This window comes from Dermacentor variabilis, chromosome 5 (assembly GCF_050947875.1).
Source record: "Dermacentor variabilis isolate Ectoservices chromosome 5, ASM5094787v1, whole genome shotgun sequence".
In the NCBI taxonomy this organism is placed as follows: domain Eukaryota; kingdom Metazoa; phylum Arthropoda; class Arachnida; order Ixodida; family Ixodidae; genus Dermacentor; species Dermacentor variabilis.
Window position 1 is genome coordinate 148,912,417 of NC_134572.1, and position 22,939 is coordinate 148,935,355.

General features: G+C 44.8%; 2 protein-coding genes across 4 annotated transcripts in view; one reads left to right on the forward strand and one right to left on the reverse strand.

Annotated features, from left to right (window-relative positions):
• The window catches only part of LOC142583227 (serine/threonine-protein kinase 11-interacting protein), a 97,612-nt gene extending 92,644 nt beyond the window's left edge, over window positions 1-4,968 (reverse strand). Inside the window, exons 1-3 of the mRNA XM_075693598.1 lie at window positions 4,389-4,968; window positions 4,103-4,302; window positions 1,053-1,220 (exon numbers count right to left, since the gene is read on the reverse strand). Coding sequence (XP_075549713.1) covers window positions 1,053-1,220; window positions 4,103-4,302; window positions 4,389-4,452 — 432 coding nt within the window. The 5' untranslated portion in view covers window positions 4,453-4,968. The remainder of the gene's footprint in view (window positions 1-1,052; window positions 1,221-4,102; window positions 4,303-4,388) is intronic.
• A 399-nt stretch (window positions 4,969-5,367) lies between these two features.
• Window positions 5,368-22,939, forward strand: part of pav (kinesin family member pavarotti) — a 70,464-nt gene continuing 52,892 nt past the window's right edge. Inside the window, exons 1-5 of one of the 3 annotated variants that reach the window (XR_012828577.1) lie at window positions 5,368-5,560; window positions 5,959-6,154; window positions 9,316-9,421; window positions 10,728-10,864; window positions 13,738-13,850. Coding sequence is in view for 2 of the 3 variants with exons in the window: in XM_075693600.1 (XP_075549715.1) it covers window positions 5,550-5,560; window positions 5,959-6,154; window positions 9,316-9,421; window positions 10,728-10,864; window positions 13,738-13,850 (563 nt within the window). In the remaining variant the exon portion in view is untranslated. The remainder of the gene's footprint in view (window positions 5,561-5,958; window positions 6,155-9,315; window positions 9,422-10,727; window positions 10,865-13,737; window positions 13,851-22,939) is intronic. The other 2 variants (XM_075693601.1, XM_075693600.1) reach the window with 2 other exon arrangements.

The following is a 22,939-nucleotide window of genomic DNA, read 5'->3' on the forward strand; positions in this document are numbered from 1 at the left end:
TAATTTGTGCCAAGTGATAATAATAATAATAATAATAATAATAATAATAATAATAATAATAATAATAGGAAGAATAAATTCACATTTAAACAATTCCAAGTCTGCACAGTCGGCTATGAAATTCCTCATTTGATCACGTGGAATTTCCATACTGTGCACGTTGACTTAAGCACACATTTTTCGTGCCCCACAACCATTACACAACTTTCAATTAAATGCTGGGATTTTACGTGCCAAAACCATGATCCGAGTATGAGGCACACCCTAATGAGGCGTTCTGGATAAATTTTCACCACCTGGAGTTTTATAACGTGCACCCATGCATGACACACGAGTCTTTCTGCATGCTGCCCAAATTGAAATGCAGCCGCCGGGGCCGGAACTCAACTTGCCCCCCCTGAGCTCAGCAGCACAGGGCCGCAACCACTGGGCCACTGCGACAGGTGTCCACTACCATTAAAAAGTGGGTACTGTAGTCGGGAAACGAAACTTCATGCTCTGCACCAGATTAGCGTAGCCACTGGGCATGCAGTAGGTAGCATGATGAACATGACGGTGCTTTCAACCGCAGGGATTCCAACAAACGTAACCAGAGGGAATTCTGGTGCTGGGGTCTACAGGAGCTACAAGTATGAAGATTCAGCCAGCTTTGGAGCGATAAGCAGTTTTACGATTTTGCCTAAACTTCATCTTTCTGGCTTTAAAACAGCTTCGTGACCTTGCAAGTTGATTACATTTAAAGAAATATTGTGTTGTAAGTGCAACATTTCGCAAGGATCACACACGTATGCAGAGAGTGATTGCCATGCTATGTTTAGAAAACGATGTGTGCTTGGAAATTTATAAAGATAAATCATAATAAAGAACATCAGAAGGATGTTCGAAGCCACATGCACGAAGATTAGTCAAATCCATGTACAGACGACCACTCCCATGGTAGCTGAATGATCGCAGTGCCAGTGCCCCCTCGGGTAATTTCAGCAGCAAGCTAAACTTTCAACCACTGCAAGGTATTCCAAGCACAAATGAGGGCAGGGAGAAATAGCAGTCACCTTCAATGACGAGATGTTCCTCTGACAGATCAATGTTTCCACTTGAAGCACTAAATAGTCGAAGCCAACAAGAAGATGGGGTGGAACTCTCTTCAATTCAAGAATTTTCAGACTGTGAAACTTGGACAAGTCCAGGCTGCCCTGTATCGTTTGAGAACTCTGAACAATCTGGAATCAAAAGAAGAAAAAAAATCACACGATTGATTCATTTTGGGGCTTAACGCCCCGAAACTGGAATGTGGGTTCCGAGGGACGCCATGGTGAAAGGCTCCAGATTAATTCTGAACACCTGTAATTCTTTAACATGCACCTAAATAGAAGTACAGGGGCTCGCGCATGGTGGTCAGATCCTTCTCGTCCGCCCTCCTGTCTGAACAGGCGAACAGTATTGTAAACAAAGCACTTCAAAGAACTAGGGAGAGCAGCGAAGGAGGCTACCACATCTCGTGGTTCCCAGCCCATCTAGATGGCCCAATTAACCCACTTGGATGTAATCCTAACGAGCAGGCCCACTGGAGAGCGCGCAATTTCACGTACCACACTGTCGTGGGTAGTCAGGCTTGGAACGAGGTCAACATCTGCAAAGATCCATTATGTACTTTCCACGAAATTGTTTCCCATTATCGACTGGGCAGGAGGACATTTCCACCCCCCCACCCCAAATTGAACAAACCTCAGGCTAGCGCACTCAGACTTCTGCAAACCCGTTCGTGTCCCACTCCTCGGTCCCTACACAGGATAGATCCTGACCACTCACAGTCGTGCTCCAAATGTGGTCATGACTTATGCTCTTTTGAACACATGCTCTGGCTGTGCCCAACCCTTAACGCCTCTCCACCTATCACGAAAGAACAATGGCAGGGATCCCTCAAGAGCAGCAATCTCCACATTCAACTCCAGGCTGTCCAGAGGGCCCACAACATTGCGGCGGGACTTCATCTCCCGGTCCTATCGTGGGCGGAGCCACCGACTCGACCTTCAGGAGCCTTCGGCTTTGGCTCCCCAAGATCTCAGTCCCTCAGGACTCAAATAAAGTTCTTGTCATGTCATGTTTTTGTATTCTGTCCTCAATGAAATGCAGCTGCCAATACTGGGAATCGAGCCCGAGACTACTACATGCTCAGCTGTAAAATTCCATAGCCGATGTACCACCACGGCGGTTAGAATACATTTTAAACATGAAGATGCACTGATTGAAGATGGCACATGCTTCTCTTCGTGTGAAAGCATGACATACAAATACGTAGCTTAGATTCTTCTAAAGTTATGAGAGCTACCCGAACGGGCTGCACATGCAAATAACAGGAAAGAAAGTAGTGATGTGAAGAAAGGACATAGTGACATTTAACTCTGCTCCTTAATAATGTACAGGGAGCACATGTGAGTAATTACAAACCTTGTTACGACACCCAAGACAGCTTGTTTTCATTGTGGCAGCTTTGAAATGCCTTTTGGACCTAATACCTTCAGCTTACTACTATATGACCAGAAGGTGCTTGCCACAGTCAAGTCTTAGACATGGCAGTGTACAAGGAGCTTTTCTTTAATTAAAGCATCTGTTACATTGTGCTGGTAGAACCGAATACATATGAAAGCATGCAGCTCTTGCCAATGATTGCATTGTTTACCACCCTGTATTTAATGCTTCCGACATCTCTACCCTACGGAACAATTTCTCTCTAACACAGGAATGGTGTGATAAATAGCTCATGTCCTTTAATACTAACAGAACTTCTATCATTTCCTTTCATGGCTGCCATAGCCACACATCTAGTTATCACGTTTATAGTAGCCCTATAGCTCTCACTGACTTGTGCAAATACCTTGGTGTTCAGCTCTTTTGCAATCTCGCTAGATGCAAGCATATAATCCAAATCATCATTTTTTTAAATCACATATTAGGCTACTTATGCCGTAATCTGTACTTTGCAACATTGTCTGTCAAACTACTCGCCTATGTGACAATTGCCCAACTTAAAGCATGCTAGTTCCATTTCTGATCCTTACCAAGCGAATTTTATTAACGTGCTAGATTAATTTCAAAGCCTGTCTCCAGATTTATTCTAACTACTCTGACCATATTAGTGTTATAACCCTCAAATCACAGCCTTATATCTTCCTGCGCTCGCTTCTTGTCGTATGAAAGCACGCCTCTGCCTTTTTCACAAGTTATTAGTATATTCTTTAGCACCAAACAATTATATTTAACCTATGCATCACACATCATGTGGCCGCTACCAGAACACTGTTTATCTTCTACAATCCAGCACAATGACACATCAAAAATTTTCTCATGTACTACCAAAGATTGGAACCACCGACTTTCCTGCCATACAGCTTTGATAACAGATGAATTCCAATTCGAGGTCACCACTGAACAACATTTTATCTTTATCACATAACTCACGACGACTATACACATGCCTGCCCCTCATGTATGCCTCTTGTCGAGACCCTTGAGGTATAATAAACAAACACACACAACTGTGTTCCTACTGTGTCCTACAAGGAATGTCACTGAAGCTAGCGTTTCGACAAGGGGACTTTGTCAGGGCCGTGTGCACGGTGTGTCATCCTCATCTCAGTACGTTTCCATTAGTATAATGCATGAAGTATTGATCAAAAGTATCTAGACAGCCTTGCCCTTACCACATGTTGTTTACTTTCCAAAACAAAACATAGGTGTTTCTTACATTTCTTGGCTGTGGTTACTCCACTGCAGTCCACTTTGTAATCACATCAAATATCTTTTTACAGCGTGGTACGGCTATCTTATCCTTGCTGCGGATTCTGCACCTTCCGAATAACTGGGCTTTGCTCGAAGCTGTAATGCTATCGATAGCTGTCACAATCTCGTTCGTCGTATCCAAGTTTCCTTCCGCATTCTGTGTCAGGTGAATGCAAAGGAAGAAACTGAAAAAAATAACCGATGGCATCATCAAGGCAGCTAAACGCTTGTACGCGCATCTACGAGCTACAACAACAAAGATTAAAAGGAGGCGAGAGAATGAATTGATACATCGTGTCAGCATCAGAGGCTGATCGTGTACCTTCAGAGAGCAAGTCTTCTGCATGAAGTCATGCAGAAAAAAGACGTCATAGACGAAGTCCGAGTTAGCACCGCATCCGAAGGGCACGTCGAAAGAATCGTTCTCTTGGGCTCCCAAGAACTGACGGAATATATAGTTCAGCTCGTTCAGGCACGATGTGGTTAACGTGAGCCTTCTGGTTCCGTTCAGCACCACGTCTCCTAACGAAAACAACAACAAAAAATAGCAGGTTGACTCAATGGAAGAATGAATACGAGTTACGCACGGGCAATAGTGTCAGACTCACCGTGCTCTCGCAGAAACGCCGCAAGGCTACGTATCCTTTCGCATCTGTTCGAGTCTGGCGTCATTGTCACTTGGTTTAGCCGATATACCGTGCTATATGAGAAGCTGCGTTTTAACTTCTTCCCACGCTCGCGCACAAATACTCCGTACAAGTAGGAGTGTTACGGAGTGCATACGATAGCATGATTCAGTCCGCGTCGTACGCCTCTCCGATACTACAGTGAACTAGAACTGTACCGATACTGCGTCTTGGCCCCGCAAACCATACTTTTACGGCTTCGGATGCCACTAAAACCACGCAGCTTGGATACGGCGGCTGTCAAATCATCTGTCACAATAGAAATGCTAATAAGACTACACCACAACACGAAGGCGAACGCAAGGCAATCAGCTGGTTGGCCAAACACGAACATAGAAAATAGTTCTTTAGTTCAACTATGGTGATTCAGCCATGATTCAGCTGTCGAATGTTTTGACAGGTTTTGAGGAGTACGTAGTTTGCAAATTCACATATCTTTAAAGCCAAAATTGGTTCGCAATTAGTTATGCGTCATCTTCGATTTATATAACGTTGTAACATGAAAATAAAAGTTTTGTTTTTGAGCATAGAGAACGACTCGTTTAGGTTACCTTAAATATTTGAAAACAAAACAAACAGCAATTATTGCTTTGAGTGGCTGATCTTTGGAAATCAAACACAGTAGTTATATTGTTTTGAAGGCTTCGAACGTTTTGAAAACAATTTGACGGAAGCGCCGAACCCTCTTCACAATTGTGTTGTGAAATACCAGAATTAAATTATCTTAGCTTCAAATTATGATAATATTGTATAAAAACTTTCTTCAACATGTTAAAAGGCAAGTTTGTTAAGTGACGGTCTAATTTCATAATGCCACCGAGCAACGCTGTGAGCTACGTCTGGGCATGCGTCGCTTCTGAGGCGCTGATTGGCCGAGCCGTTGAGCGGCTGAGATCAAATACTCAGCAAGCTCGCGCGCACCAGAAAGCTAGCCAACTGAAAGAACGGCTGTAGAAGCACGCGGGTTCCCGCGCAGTTCCGCGCTTGCAAATCGCCGTTTGTGCGTTCTGCAGTTGTACTGTTCTCCCGGACAGTCACGGCGTGCCTGTGTGGGTGTAGCTGCGGTAGTTGTGGACTGCAGAAATGAAGCCTGCGTAAGCTGCGTTTTCAGTCGTTACCCGAGCGAACGTTTCTCGACGCTGTTTTGACTGTTTAGCCGTGACGCATTTCAAATGTGTCCGGCCTTAGAAACGACTTGTTGTTTCCTGTGCTCATGTTGTGCTTTTGCTTTCATAACCGCGCACGTTGATAAGATGATTGTCCTTTTGCTGTGGTGGTGTTGGGCGGGCTCCTTTCCGCCTAGCCGGCTTCACCATCGTGCTCAAACCGGTAGCAAACGTAAAAGAGTGTTTACATTGCTTCGCTGGTTCGAACTGTCACAACGCAAGGTGCGCTCTGGCGGTTAATTTAAAGTGCTCTTGCCGAATTATTCAGTTCTCGGTGACGGAAAATTTCCACTTTGTCTTCTTTTTTTCTTTCTCTTCGGACATAGCAGGGGGAAAACGCCGAAAAAGAAGGGTCCCTCCAGGCCGGCATCCACTGAAGCTCAAGACCCGGTTGAAGTGTACTGCCGCATCCGACCGTTGCACAATCCCACCGACGTCCCTGTCGTGCGCGTCATTGACAACAAAATTGTCCAGCTTGAACCCCAGGAAACCAATGGGCAGTCAAGAAATATACAGAAGCAGGTGAGAAATAAGAGCCGCAGTTCGCAGCCGACGTTCAAGAGGGATGACGTATGGTTGGGCCGCATTATGAGAGAGACTAGTTATGTAGTGGAGGTCAGCACTGGAAAAAAAAAAGAATAAAGAGGCTAGTCATGGTTGAAGGCTTGCTGCTGAGCTAAGTATGGTTGGGGGAAAATTATCGAGAAAGATATAAGAAACAACTTGAGGTGTTTTGACATTTATTGTAAGTGGACTGATCACTGGCATGGTTTTCCTTTTGTTAGTACTGTGTGCCAAACTTCAAAAATTTGCAATTGTTACAAAAATTTACAATTGTTATGTCCTCGTGGCAGTTTTTATCGCTAAGGGTGCAAAAGAATCATGCGAGTCGTGCTGCTGAAGTTGTGTCATGGTGAGGCAAATGCAGCATTTATAAGTGTTGGATGACAACTTGTGGACATATGCTTAGAAGGAAGCTTTAGCGTGGGGTGGACCCCAATTCCTCTGTTCGAGTACACGCAAAAAGTGGGGAGGCTTTTAGACAAATGCTGTACTGGTTTGAAATTTGTTGCATTTGAAATGCAAAGTTTAAGAACTCAAGGAAGCAGAACTTTGATATAGGATCGCAAGCTTTTTACAAAAATTGTAAAGTTAAAATAGTTTACAAATCTGCAATTGCACCAAATGTAGACATTGCAGTTCTGTAAGCCGTATCTGTTAGAGCATCCAAAGTGGACACATTTGTCACAAGTTAGCTGCCTATGTCAAAACATTATCGGCACGCTGTGTGGCATAGTGGCTTCAATGATGCGCTGCTAAGCCCGAGGGCGTGGTATCAAATCCTGGCTGCAGCAGCCACATTTCTACGAGGGCGGAATGCAAAAATACTTGTGTACTAAGCATTGGGTGCACATTAAAGAACCCCAGGTGGCCAAAATTAATCCAGTCCCTCACTACAATGTGCCTCATAGTTGCATTGTTGTTTTAGCACGTAAAACTGCTCCAAAAATTTTTAAAAGATTTTATATCTACGAGGGTTTTGCAAGTCATGCTCGCAAGTTGGCAATACATTTAAGAGCAGTGTATAGTCCATCAATTTCGTCCACTTTAGATGTATTACTAATTATAGTGTTCGTGTTTGTGATATCACTTAACGCTGATTTAAGAGAGTTGCAAGCTTGGTACTTGAATTTCTTGCAATTTTTAAGAGCTTAATAAGAGTAGTGAGAACCTTCAAGTTTTTTACCTCTTCCTTTTAAGTGCACGTCCCCAACATCGGTACAGTGGTTTCTGAGGAACAATTTCTCCGTTCCCATGTATTTAGATAAGAGCTCCCTAGCTAAATCTTCCTCTTAAATGTACGGATAATCATTATGACATAGCCGCAATAAGAAGCTTGCTCCATGCACTTAATAAGAACCCATTGGAATATTTGAAATCGGCACTTAAAACAATAGCACAATATAAGAAGCACACAGTAATAAGAAATGCACTTAAAGCACCACCTGCCTGCACATGCCAGTAAATCTTCTAGTCATCAGAAACTTCTCTCCTCTGTGTTCTTTGTCTTGTATTGCAATTGTTTTCTATGCTGAGTTTAAGCATGCATTCACTTGAACTTGTCCTGTTGCTGCTGCCATTTGAAAATTGTAAATAACATGGATATTGGAAAGACTTGTGTGCTGCTGGTTTAACCCTGTGTGATGTCGCGAAATGTGGTGTTCAGCATTACGATGCCAATATTGGTGCATATCTATGAACCTGGCTTTTCACATGTGCATTTTTTTTTTTTTTTTGCTTCTATGGTCATACTTTCAAGTGGCCAAAAAGCTTTTCACCACATGAAATAAGATGTTGATGAGCGGCATGGAGTGCGAACGTATATGATGACTGACTTTTAATTTTTTTGCAACTTTGAAGTAACACGTTTGACCTGTCTGTTGGTAAAACGGGGCGGTGCATCAATGACCACATGTGCGAATGCTCAAATAAGGTTTAAACATTAGCTAGAGATGGTCACTTGTCACTGCATTGCAATGAGTGTGGTTGCAAGCTGTCTTTTCAAGATTTCACGTTCTTGTCAAAGGACCACGATGAATGCGCGTCTCATTTCTGTAGCCTTTCGCATCCATAATAGCGGCAACGCGTGTATAAGCCTCCCCTCGATTTCACTCCTTCCAAAGGATATAGCTTTCCTGTCTCATTGATTACAATTTATTGTTAAGGGAAAATGAGACATCCACCCAATCGCAGCAACTGCTACATAGGAAACCCAGACGGGTTCCTTGAAAGAAAAGCCTCGCAGTTGAAGAAAAATTCGTCCTGGTCTGGAACTCAAACCCGGGAACACCGCCTTTCTGGGGCAGCCGCTCTACCATCTGAGCTAACCAGACGGCTAGCAGATGGTAGGGTGAAGTCAAATTTGTCAACAACTCGAAGCAAAGGCAAGGGTTTGATGTAATAGTTCTGAGGGAACCCGCATGGTAGAGAGAAGTAATTATTAAGGGAAAATGAGGCATACAGTTTCTTCTGGAATATGACACACCCGGACATTTTCTTTAACTGCGAGGCTTTTCTTTCGAGCAACCTGTTTGGGTTTCCTTGGTAGCTGTTGCTACGATTGGGTGGATGTCTCATTTCCCTCAATAATTGCTTCTCTCCACCTTGCAGGTTTCCTCAGAACTATTACGTCAAACCATTACAATTTATTGTCCTTGCGCATGCTGAATTTCTGTTGCTTTTTTGTTTTTGTTCTGTTTTTTGCAATTGAGGTAGAGTATATATATATCCTGACCAAAAGAATAGAAACACTTTGTTAATCAGCACTGTGGTCTATCTTTGTCCTGTCGTGTAGTGCTGTTTTCTGCTCGTGAACAAGCACCATTGCAGGCGTGGTTTGTAATATTTCATTTTTGTTCCTGGGGTTGCCTTTTGCTTTTCTGGTTGCTTTTCATTCAAGTTTGTGTTCATTCTGTACATCTGTGTTAAGCAGGCATCCTTGCCTTACATGTCGCGTCAATTTTCCAGGTGTCACAATCGAGAAGATTGCTAGTTCAAGTAAGCAGTTCGCTGAAGGTGTTGCAGCACTTGTGGTAGAAAATAATGCTCCAGTGCAGGAATCTCTGAAATGAAACTAGTTGTTTAACATGAGATATTTACATAAATGTTTCTCTTACTTTCAGTACCGGTACACATTCAAGTGTGTGTTCGACACCGATGCGTCGCAGCAAGAGTTATTCGAGCACGTTGGCCTGCCCTTGGTCAGCGATCTTCTACACGGGAAGCCTGGTAAACTTCTTTTTGCATGCACTGTTTTACGTTGTGCACTTGTAGTTTATACAGTAGCCTAAACCTTGGCCAGCTGCAATTCAGGTCGAGCTAGTTGGATTGGATTCATGGTGTCTAACACAAATCGTTGCAAAGATGAACCGAGAGAAAGGTACAACACATGTTGTGCAGCACTTAATGTATTTTTGGTAATGAATGGCCAGCTTTGCACAAACCCTTCAATACCATTTATGTCCACTAGTGTCCCTGTGTGCCTTAGCGTCGTATAATAGTGGCAGTCTAGTTCATTTCTGGGTTTGCAGCCCACTCCTTTAGGTGCTCAACACAGTTGCCACACAGCAATACAGTTGCCAGGCCCTAATATTGTTGTGGTGTTGAAACCAATTTTCCCTAGTACGGCACCATGCAATACTTATGGCTCACGGACTTGAAGTTGCAAGCTGTTGCTGGCTGCAAAGGCTCCTGCAAGTCTGAGCAGGTGTTGTGTAAGCATCCTCTTAGCGAGAGCATAGTGGGGTCTTCAGTTAATCGTGAAGCTTGCCTGATTATGGCCTATTTAAAGGCTACAAATGAGAAAATTGTGTGTGTGTGTAATTACCAGCCATGTAACTTTGCCAAGATTTCTTCAGTGGTATGTGCTACTCATTTATATAACCAATTTAGTGAAAGTTAAATTTCGTCGCAGTTGGCCTTCGAGTGCTATTGCTACATCTGCAAAGTGAGTTGCGGGAAAAAAAAGAAAAGCAGAACCGCAGTGCTGTGCACTGCTGTGTATTGCTGGACTTTCCATGACCGCAAAGACAAAAAAGTGGCAAATGCCTGCGTCTGTCAGCACCTGCTGTCCTAGAACAGAGATTTGCAGGAGGAGGGAGACTTGAAAGTGATAATGTGCGCATCAGGAGAGCAACACCCTAATTGAACATAAGTTCCCTTGTCTAAATGTTGGCTTAGGGTGTGGATTTCCTTGTCTCCTCACTGCTGTTCTGTAATATTGCGATAAAAACCTAGTTATTGCAGTAGCTCAGGGTCAGTAGAATTTTGCTGCTGAGCATGAGGTTGTGAATTCAATTCTCATTGAATTGAATTCAATGTGAGTTCAATTCCTAAACATTTCAGTGGGGGTGAAATGCAAGAGTGCTTGTGTACCATGCATTGGTTACACGTTATAGAAACCCAAGGTGGTCAAAATTAATCTGAAGTCTCCTACTAGGGTGTGCCTCATTATCAGATTGTAGTTTTGGCATGTAAAACCTCGGAGAATATAATATATGAAGAACCTAGCTTGGCACGCTTTGTATTCTTCCAGGGCTTCTCTTCACCTATGGAATTACATCGTCCGGCAAGACCTACACCATGACAGGGCATCCGCAGGACGGAGGCATCCTGCCACGATGCTTGGACGTGGTGTTCAACTCCATTGGGGAATATCAAGCTCGGAAATATGTGCGTCTACATTGCTGGTTGCACTGTTTGCTTTTGCAGCTGCTTTGTCTGTGCCAGTCTTCAATACGTAGCATCGCACATTGTTAGTGTTCTAGTAGCGATGACGCGGTCATTTATTTTTATTTATTCAAGATATAGTACTGCAATCTGAGGATCCAGCAGGTGGTCGTACAACAAGATGAATAGTGCAAAACAAAATTCAGACATGTATGTACTTATGCAGGAGAGGTCTTGAAGTCAGAAACTGTTGGGAGGACCTCCTACTAGTTACCATTCATGTGTTAGTTGGATATTAGTGAATAATCTGCAAAGCATGAACAGAAATCTAAGACAAGCTATCTATTTAAATAAAAAAAAGGTAGCAAGAAAACAATTTGAACCTCTAACAATGTCTTACTGTTGTGAGGAAGCCTTTTGTCAAGCCAGCAGAAGGTGTAGACAGGCTGCACAACGTAAGAAATGTACAAGCCATTTTATGTGTGACTAGATTTTCATTTGGTTGCACAATGGCTTTTGTAGCACTACTGGCACCCTGAAGTTCTGGTGCTGGTGACAGTTGTCATGGTTACTGGTAGCTCTCGTCAGTGCATTCAGCTGCATTTTATTCACTGAAAGCTTTTGTGGAAAACCATGACTGAGCAACTCGCCCAATTTTCCTTTCTTTTGACATCTGTCACTCGTAGTATGTAGCTTTGCAACAGTTGCGTCATCAGTTTTTACCCGTAGAGCACAATTTGCAATAGTACTGTTAAAATTGTTGCGCTTCTGTGGCTTAAACACACAGACAAGGAAATCTTAAAGGGCCCCTGAACCACCTCTTGGGTTTCGTGAAATAATGTACCTATTCTGCGGGTAGCATACGTTGCTGTGAACATCTTGGCCAAGTTTTGCTGTCGTATGCAATGCGTGGAGCTCGCAAGCAGATCGCTGGGTCACCTTTTCTCATATGCTATCTTTCAACAGAAGGCCCTGTCCTCACTTTCTTCTGGACGCTTTATTTCTTCATCACTCTTTATTTTGTCATTCCCTTAGACTGTTGCTATTGGCCGATAGCTGACATCAAGGTACGGTCGGCTACATGGCGTCGATACTGCGGCCGCCGCGGGGTGCCGCCACGAGTGCACTGGCTAAGCGCACTGCAGCTTGGTGAGGGCAACCGTGTTTGGCTTATGTTTAGCACATCGTAGGCACCAAAGGCAGAAGTCGTGACGTCTACGTTAACATCCAAAATGAAATTTGAACTGCGTGCCACGGTAGCATTTAGAAGGTGGAGCATTGTGGGCACGCCCCACTGCACTGTAGCCTGTCCAGTGCAAGGCATTGAAGAAGGAACGGGAGCACAGTGGATGGCATCTTTGATTGCCAATAAATGCGCTTCTGCTGAATGCATTGGAGAAGTCTTTGCGGCAAAGTATTTCTGAAATAGCCTATTTTCACTTCAAATGCCTTTCTCCACTTCAATAAAAAGTGGTTCAGGGCTCCTCTAATTGCTAAAGGCTTTCTTGCTTTCCTGTCCTCTCTTTTCTTTTTTTTTTTCTTAAAGCATCTTATTTAGTCAGTGCCCATGTCGACGCAGCAGATGACTTATTCTGCTTATGGGTACACTCTGAACATGCCCTGCAAATGGCTTTTGCCCTGACATGATTTGACATACAAACATGGAAAAGTACACAACAGGAGGATTGTAAGGCCTCTTCAAGCAGTTCCTGTGAAAAAAATTGCTGGTTAATATTGTTGTAAACCTGTGCGCCCTCCACACTCTACTCATCTAAAGCATTTGGATTCAGGGTGCCTTGGCTTGCCCAGTGCTCATGCCCATTCCACAGTTTGAAATTTTCTACATGGTATTCTTTGTTTCAACATATGTGGGTCCTGGATCTGCATGTTAGCTCTGCAAACAAGTGCAATTATACTTGTGTGGGAAGGGCTAGAGGCTCTAGCTACGATATTGTGTGCCTGTGCATTGCATTGAATTTCCATTCCAAGCGCAGTTCATCCCCGGAAAATAATCAAAACCAAGAAGTTTGTGCCTGTCTTTCAGATTGGGACTTGCATATAGTCATTAGTGATTGACTGATTTTTCGACCTGTCTGACAATTCGAATGTCTTTGTGGCACTGCTATGTGCCCCATAGAGCCAGTGTACATAAGGATGCTGAAACTCTTCACTGTTATATTTTTCTGACTTTTTGCTGTGACTGCAGCCTCAAAGTAGTGCTCTGACACGTCAATCTGCTGTCAACGTCAACGGCGACACTCGCCATCTCCTATCACCGTTCAAGCACTGAGACCCCTAATAAGTGTACTCACAGTCCTTCAGAGTTATTTTGGACATGGCTGTAGAGATTTGAGCCATTGAGGGCAGTCAAAGCCATGCATTCATTTTTTTTTTTTTTTTGCGCTTTTGCGCTTTTGCGGTTTCTAGGGCGTCGGATAAATAGGATGTTGACTGTGTGTGAAATGAGCCGCACACCTGGAGAGAATACTTCTCATGGCTCCAGCAGCAGTAATCAAGCCTTCTCGTAACTTACAGCAAGCAACCGACTGCTAGTGCCTAATGTTGTGAAAGAGTGACTGTGACCATGAATAATGGAAACTGGTCCTGGATAGTTTACTGTGTGAATTGTTTTTGAACATTAATGTTTGCCTTGTTTAGCTTTTTAAACAGTGGATGACTAGCATAGAAATTGGGTGATTTGCCCGAGATTGTAGACATTCAAGTTGAGAGAACTGGTTTCCCTTGGTGAACCTTGTCTGCGTAGCAAAAGATCAGCTCTCATCTTCTCTGCACTGCTTAGAACATAGATGCACCTGTTAGATTGTCTTCTCTTGTTTACATGTTGCCAAGCCTCCTGCATGTGTGCTCTTCTTCAGGTGTTCAAACCGGACAAGCTCAATGGCTACGACACACAGACAATGGCTGAAGCAATGGCTGAGTACCAACAGGACATCATGCCTCACACGCCAAAGCCGCCGAAAATAAGGAGGCAAGTAAAGGATTGGGCTTCTAAATGCGTCAGCATTTCCATGCTTACCCAGTGAGACAACTGTCCATCTGTCCCTCATGTAAGGCGGATCGCTTTTCAAATAGAGCCAGCAGCAGCGAGCGACTTTACCTTCATGCTACCTATTGCTTCAGCATGAATGAAGCGACGATAAAACCGTGCTTATGGAGATCTATGCCCCATAGTTTCATATTACTATAACTGCAGAGAAATCTGGCGCTGCGATCGTTCAACCATCGTGGGAATGATGGGAAGTTAAGGCTATGGATTGGTATTGTGTTGACTGGCGAACTAGTCTATGGACATTTTTTGGCAGTTTTGGTTTCTCTCCAAATGCAACTGCTATAACCCCCAGTGAGACGGTGTGACACAAAGCTTTGTTCTGTTGCTCGAAGTGGCAATAGTGTGCTGGGCCAGCGGCTGGGCCGATGTTTGTGCCGTGAGTGGTGTCGAAGCCCTGACGAGAAAGTGACGGCATCGTAAACATTGAAAGAATGTGTTTTGACTGTTTTGACCTTGGTTTAAGTGTGTTAGGTTGGCTCTGTAGCATTACGTGCTTCATGAAGCTTCAGAAGAGCAAAAGGAAGGCACTACTGATACAAGACACAGTTGTACTTCCAGTGGCTTGACAATCAAATTTAATTAAGGACTTCATTACGCATTGCTCATTTATGTGCTCATTGAAATGTGTGTTTTAGGACTTTGAAACAAACTTACTTGTGGTAGGAAAGGTTGCTGCTTCGTGCCTGTAGTCTGCTGTTGCAAAATGGGTAAGTGCAAAGCCACGCCATAACAGCTCCTGATGGCTGCTTCAGAAGTGGTACGTTAATATAAAATGTAATTATGCATACTCGTAGGAGGTCGCTAGCGTCCTAGCTAGTACTGCAGCAGGTGTGCTTAAAACTACTTGAAAACGTTCAGCAATCGTGACAGCAGACGCAGCCTTTAGAAAGAGCGAGAGAGTTCGCAAGTGCCTGTCGTCTGCGAGAAAAATATTGCGTTCGCTGCAATAACTAAGACCACCATGAGACGACAAAGAAGAGGCGAGTAGTAGCAATGTTCACTTACGTTTTAGATAACTTCCAGGTGATCTAGACGTGGGAATAAATGAGATTTTCAAAATGAAGTAAAGAAAAAACGTCGTTAATTCGGATTTCATGGGACCAAAATAACTGAATGTCGAATTATTGAGGGCATCAAGAAGACAATAAACAATCGCTTACTATGTTAATATCCTTTTATTTACTGAATGAATGAGCCGATCCTGTTTCTATATTGCTACGGAATAGTATTTCCAATGACGAAGAGCCGAGCAGTAAGAAGACGACGATTCGAAGCTAGCGCGGGCTGTTGCCTCTTGGCCAAGTGCGGTGTATTACGTTGTAAATATACTTGTACAGTAAACTCTAAGTTGTACGAACGTCGGTTTATCGAATATTTCGGAATAACGAACTTTTTAAAAATCCCCCGCAGTTTTCTTAGATTCTATGCAAAAATGTTTCACTTAAACGAATTTCGGAACAGTCAATATTTCAATTGAACGAACTTACTCAGAGCACCAAGGCTTATTTTTGTCATCAGCTGGAGGTCGATACCAATACTTTGAAGACTATGCACAGTGTGCCAGTGCACTGATTACCTGTGCTGGACAGACTGACCTGGAGATTGTTTCCAGTGTTCGTCCTGAAGAAGAGTGCGACGAAGAAGAGGCAACTGCCGAGCCAGTTTCAAGCCCTATAACTCTAGCTGAGGTTGTAGGGTACATTGGAAAGTTGAAAGACTTTGTGTCTCAACAGCAAGCTGTGCCAGAATAAGTGTACAAAAACATTGACTCTTTGGACAGTTTTGTTACTTCCTGTGCTGTAAAAGTACAAGTGCAGAAGAAGATTAGATTTTTTTCTAAGTGAGAAAGGCAGCATTATAACTGTTATGAACCTTGTACTTGTTGATATGTACAAATTCCATTTCACACATTTCTAACACTATGGAAGCCTTGTCTTCTGCTCCATGAATTGTACTTCAAACTTTTGACTCTGTATGCCATGCCTTATGTTGGTCTAGTGAACTTTCAGTTAAGTGAACTATTTCCTTCGGTCCCTTGAAGTTCACTCAAGTGAGAGTTCGCTGTATATAGCTTTTCACCTGCGTCTTCTTACGTAACATATCTGGTGGAGGTGCGGTGTAAGAATTGGTGCAGTACTGGCACAACGCCAGCAGGCTCCTCTCAACCTCCGTGCGCAACTATTCCATCACTGAGCGTGAGTGTCTGGCCCTAGTTTGGGTGGTTGCGAAGTTCCGCCCATATTTATGTGGCTGCCCCTTTTCCGCTGTCACAGACCATCACGCGCTTTGCTGGTTATGCTTGCTGAAAGATCCTACAGGAAGACTTGGTCGTTGGGCCTTATGCCTTCAAGAATACTCGTATACTGTCACCTACAAATCTGGCTGGCTACACAAGGACGCTGACTGCCTGTCTCGTTGCCCGGTAGACAAGCCTGACGACGTGACTGTAGTACCGCCAACGGCATTTTCTCTGTGTCTGCCTTCGCTAACATCGCCGATGAGCAGTACCGAGACCTATCGCTGCAAGCACTCATCGAGCGTCTGCACTCTACACCTACCGACGCATCCGTTTGCCGATATGTCCTCCAGGGCGGCATTCTGTACCGAACGAACTTCCTCCCTGACGGATCTGATCTTCTCGTCGTGCCAAAACATCTACGACAGACTGTGCTTTTAGATGCATGATGCACCCACTGCAGGACACCTTGGGGTAACACGCACGTACGACCGCGTCCGCCGCCGCTTCTATTGGCCTGGTCTCGCTCGCTCCGTCCGACGCTATGTTGCTGCCTGTGATACCTGCCAGCGTCGGAAAACACCTCAGGTGCTACCTGCCCGTCATCTCCAGCCGATCACCGTCCCTGTGGAACCGTTCTTTCGTGTTGGATTAGACCTCCTCGGTCCCTTTCCCACATCATCCTCTGGGAACATACGGGTAGCCGTCGCAACTGATTGCGCCACCCGATACGCTATCACGCGGGCTTTCACGTGCCACTGACGTGACATTATCTTACTTCATGGCGCCCCGCGACAGCTGCTTACTGACCGTGGTCGTAACTTCCTCTCGAAAGTTATCGCCGACATTGTGCGGTCCTGCTCCACTCAACACAAGCTGACTACTTCATACCACCCTCAAACCAATGGCCTGACAGAGCGGTTAAACCATACTCTTACCGATATGCTGTCCAAGTAAGTTTCCAAGGACCACCACGACTGGGACATTGCCCTTCCTTGCGTCACATTTGATTATAATTCTTTCCGGCACGACACCGGCGGATTTTCTCCATTTTATCTACTGTACGGTCGTGAACCGACCTTGCCCCTTGACACGGCACTTCCTCCTGCTGCGATCTCAACAAGCGAGTATGCGCCCGACGCCCTCGCCGACCATGCACGCCAGCTTGCCCGTGCTCAACTAACGGGCTCTCAAACCACTCAGCAGCGTCAGTACAACGCCCGCCTCCGTGACGTAGTTTTCGCCTGGTGCGCTCATGCTCCTGTGGTCACCCTCTCGTCACGTCGGACTTTCAGAAAAGCTCCTTTCGCGATACACAGGACCCTACCGCGTGCTGCGCCAGGTGACGCCTGTGACGTACAAAATTGCTCCTGTGAGCTCAACCTCATCATCTACTGTGGCATCTAGTGATGTTGTGCACGTCAGTAGGCTCAAGGCCTACTACACTGCTTCTGAGTCCGGCCTTTAGTCGCTCTGGGACGGTGCTTTTGCCACCGGGGGTGGTGCTATGGAATAGTATTTCCAATGACGAAAAGGCGTGCAGTAAGAAGACGATTCGAGGCTAGCGCGGGCTGTTGCCTCTTGGCCAAGCGTGGCGTATTACATTGTAAATATCCTTGTACAGTAGAACCCCGCTGTTACGTTCCTCACTGCTGCGTTTTCCCGGCTGCTACATCGTTTTCATCCGGTCCCGGCATAGCTTCCATAGGATCCAATGTATAAGGAACCCCGCTGTTACGTCGTAGCTGTGAAAACGTTCCCGCTTGATACGTCGCAACTTAGCCCCCCGAACCCGCCTGGGCTAAAGTAGGCAACGCGCTCCAACCGCCATTTTGGCTTTTGACGAGTTTTGGCCGGGCTTGGCTATGGAACTGGCTGCAAGAAGCCGCACGCCAGTTCGAGAGGCCGCCATCGAATTGGCGTGCGGCTTCTTGCAGCCAGCTCCATAGCCAAGCCCGGCCAAAACTCGCCAAAAGCCAAAATGGCGGTCACATACGACGACTACGTCGCCGTGGATGTTGTTGTCGGGACGTCAGAGTGTCAGAGCATCGCCGAGATCGATGGGATCTCGGTCGCGAGTGAAGTCGCAGACTGCGATGCACGAGCCGCATGATGCCGGGGAGTTGCCAAATCGTAGCTTTCGAAAAGCCGTTGCGGCTCTGGACCTCCTCCGCAGGTACGTCGCACCTCACAGCGACGCTGACAGCAATGCGGCCTTCCAGGCTATTGAGAAACGTGTGGTGATTTCTAGCGAGCGAAAGAAACGGCAAGCCACAATTCTGGACTTTTTTTTTAGGTCCTAAGCGCACTCTGTGGAAATAAATTGTCTATAGTTGAAGCTGCACTTTTTTTCATTCATTTTCGGAGCTTTCCTCACTGTTGCGTTTTCCCGGCTGTTACGTTTTTTTTTCCCGGTCCGGTGAAAAACGTATGAACGGGGTTCCACTGTATATAGCTTTTAATCTGCGTCTTCTTATGTAACAATATTGCACAAAAACAGCGTGGAAGCTGCAATTTGTCATCTCATGGCTGATTAGCGCTCTTAGCGACAAAGGCCTCGTGACTTCTTTCACAGCGCGGCCGCGGTGCATGTCTTCATCTGAGACGGGCTTTTTACTACGGCACGCACATCCCCATTACTTTTTGGCCAGTGAGCTGGCCACTTTCCATCGCAAATGTAGCAAGTGCTCTTCATATCCTCGAAACTACTGTTTGCTGCAACTGTTTGCTGTGGACGAAACCATGGCCGCAATCGACACGCTCATAGATGGCAATTATGCAGTTGTGGAGGTACGCGGCCAATGCGGTGCTATGCGCAACGGTAAACGCAAGAATAAAGGTGTTAACAGCACAATGCGTTCTGGCATTGCCATCATTCGTGTACGATTTTCCCTGATAACTATGAGGATGCGGACTCCACTGCTTTGTTTCAGTGAACGCTCCCGCCATTTTTTCGGTCTTGCGGCGCCCACTGAGCTCGGAGTGTTGTCTGAATTAACCGATGTGTAGGCAAATATGTCCGGATTAACGAGTTTCATTGCATTAGATGCATACGCCTACCAGGATCAAAGGATGGGTCCGAATTATCAAATTTTCCAAATTAACGAGGGTCGAATGAAGGTTTTACTGTATAAGCAAAGTTTATTATGTACACTCTCTTGTTTCGTTCTGCTTGTTGCGTTTCTCCTTTACCTTCAAATTGGATGATGCTACTGCTTCATGGAAGATGAGCACTGCCGGTGCGGGCTACAGTATGTGACGCAATTGAACAGCGTTACATTTGGTAGACCTTGCACATTGACGTGGGCGATGATGCAGCTGCCTCTCATTGTGAACCATTATCAACCGTGCTCTAGTGGCGGCTGTGTATGGCGTGGCCACGTGGGTCCTGTCTTGAAAGTGATCTGTGATGGGGGCAGTGTGTGTCGAGTGCTGATAGTTTTGTGTGCACTGTGCTCTCGCCACTTAGTTCACGTTGAAGCGAGAGGCAGTACGAAGGTTAATTTGCTCACTGCTACAGGCTCCATCTTGAAAGCGGACGTCTTGCGTCACGCATGGACGAAGAGATGGGTTTCCTCGTTGGGTCGGCATGGAAATGCTTGTGCATTTAAAAGTAGGCTAAGGATGCTGTGAGTGAAATAAAGGTTAGGGAAGTGCACATTGGTAGTGGGTTCAGCGGGCGAGTGTCTATCCTCAAGGTCTGTGTAATGTAGAACTGTACTAATTTGTTTTTGTGCCCATATGGGCGAAGCCTGAGCCATTTTCACCTATCGTGAAAGGCTAGTGACGGATTTGGAATAAAAACAGATTGAAATGGTTGTGCGTTATGCCAGCCTACGGTCGATTGTGGCTTTCTGGGTTTGTGGTGACATAGGGTGACCCAGAAATTGTTTTTGTAAAAACAATGGTTCTGGCTTTACAGAAAAGTATGCACCGTGCTGCCGCTCGACCCACTCTTCCATATTCTAGTACGTTATAGGTTCAAAGCGTGCATCTACCGCCTCATGTTCTAATAGGCTTGCAGCAAGGTGAAACTATTTTTATTATGTAAAAATTGCTTTCAATAAACCACAGCAGTTCAAAACTATGGCTTCTCCATATGAAGTGCTATTACAGGCAGTTCACCCACACTGTCGAGACATTAAAGAACAAATGTATTCATAAAAAATGTCTTGTGCTGGTTTTCCAAAATTTCGGACTCGCTATTGCAGAATGCATGTTTTCTTATTGTTACCACTAACTAAATACATACAGGCACTATTATCAAAATTTGCATGCACTAGATCGTTTCAGCATCAAGGTAAGCTGCTTCAAAATTCGGCTTAAAGGATCCCTGAACCACCTCTTGGGCTTGGTGAAAGTAACAGCATCTGCGGGTAGCACAGGCTGCTGTGCACACCTCAGCCAAGTTTTGCTATCGTATGCATTGCATGAAGCTCGCAAGCAGAATGCGAAGTCTCCTTTCCCTCAAACGCTCTTTTTCAACAGAAGCCTACTCCTCATTCTCTTCTGGACACTGTTTCATAGTAAAGCCGGTTCCCATACGTGGCTGCTATTGGTAGCTGTGGCTGGCTGCGTACCACGGCCGCCATCGGGTGCTGCCACAAACTGCTCCAAAATGCAGTTGTACTTGCTCCAAAAATTGCTGCAAAATGACTTTGGGCACTCCCACTCCTGGACGTAATGTAAATTCATGGCTCTTGTGTAGCTGACGCGCAGTGATAATGCCGAGACCATGATGTCCAAGACCTTTGCAGAATAGCGGCATGTTGGAGTAGTTCCCAAAGTTTACGCTTCCAGCCAACTAGAACCCTTCGCTCTCTCCTGCAGAATAGTCTTGCCGCGCTGGTAGTGACATTTATCGCAAGCCCTCGAATAAAAAATGGTGGCTGCACTTGCAGTTTCGAAATGACAAGTTGTCAGACCAGAGCACCGTTTTGAGAGCTATGCGATGCTGCATTTAGTTCTTTAGATGGACATTTCCAACGGAAATTTGCAGCTAGGTGTGGGAACGCACTGGGAATAAAAATGACACTGACAATATGGTTTTCAGACCAAAGTACTGTCTAATTGTAACTTCTGATGTTAGCTTCAGTGCGGTTGAATGTTTAGCATTTAGTGCATAGAGCAATGGAACAAGAATTTTAGGTGTAATATTAAGAGACGGGAAGAGAGTGGTGTGGATCGGAGAACAAGCAGGGAAAGCCAATATTCAAATTGACATTAGGAGAAAAAGATGGAGCTGGGCAGGCCATGTAATGCGTAGGATAGGTAACTGCTGGACAATTAGTTACAGAATGTGTGCCATGGGAAGGGAAGCGCAGTTGAGGACAGCAGAAAACTAGGTGGGGTGATGAAATTCGCTGGCGCAAGTTGGAATCGGTTGGCGCAGGACAGGGGTAATCGCAGGGAGAGGCCTTTGTCCTGCAGTGGACATCATAAAATAGGCTGATCATGATGAAAGGCAAGTCCATATATAACGACCACTTCGTGTAGAACTGCTTTGTTATACAGTCGAACCCATCTATAACGAACTAAATCTAAGGAATTCCTGGTGATATCAACATGTAAATATGCTTATAATGCTTATGAGATATAACAAAGGTATTGTAAGGTGTGGCTTTGCTGTAATGAAGTTTGACTGTATAGCATGTACTAATTCAATTTTATTTTTTTAGTTCTGCAAAATTTGATTGCTAAATATACACACCTTCGTTTGTTCTACTTTATTTTTAGATTTGCTTTGTCATGACATACTGATTGGCTGCGAGTAAATGTTCCTGCCTGATAAATAGCTTGTTTATTGGTGAGCGTGTGGGTTCGTGCATGCTGGGCTGACTGATGTATAAATTTTTCGTAACGTTGTTGGCATGGTAACACTTTGTGCATAGTCACGGCTTAGAAATTCATCCACAGCAACACCATGTCGGAAGGGAAAGGAAATGTTTGACCTTTTAGTATGGCGGGTGTTGTAGTGTCCTGTCTACACGGGAAAGCTGGTCTACGAAGCTATTATGCGTTGCTCGGGTTCAATCTGTTAGATCAGTGTAGGATTTCCATTTGATCTGGCATTGCATCTCGCTACGGATTCTCACTGCAGCTTGCGTGCTGCCATAGCTCAGTGGCTGTGGTACTGCACTCCAAAACGCCTGTGTGCACATTTTAGAACCCTAGATGGTCAAATTAAGCAAGTCCCCCACTACTGTGGCACATAACACACCGGAATTTTCCTTCTCACTGCAACTTAAGAATAGTTGCAAGTTTATTTTTATGAAGGATAATTTAAGTGGGCTTCATATGATTGCATTTGACTGCAACGTCCCTTGAGCTAGCAAAGGCAAATTGCACCTTTGCTAGCTAGGGCAAAAGCTCCCTCTACTATACTTTTTCATGTGACAGTCAACGCTGCAAAGGCTACAGCAAGTTTTCACACTACATATCTGCATTAGCGACAAAAAAGATGCATTCTACATGACAGCAGGAAATTGGAATGTGCTACATAATTAGGCACAAGGTTGACTCCGCATGTTAGTCGCAGTATATTGAGCAAGCGCCACACAGAAGACTGCAGGCATGAGGCTATTAACCACGGAAAGACAAGCAGAGTGACACATTTGAATGTTTGCACAACTGCAGTTATTGCACTGCCTTTACTACGCACCACCTGCATTACATACTGTAAGCTCAAGGCACACAGTTTGTGATCTTATGTAATGTACAGTATTGTGTTAACATCGCAGTACTTATAAGCCAAGAAGTTATTCTGTAGAAG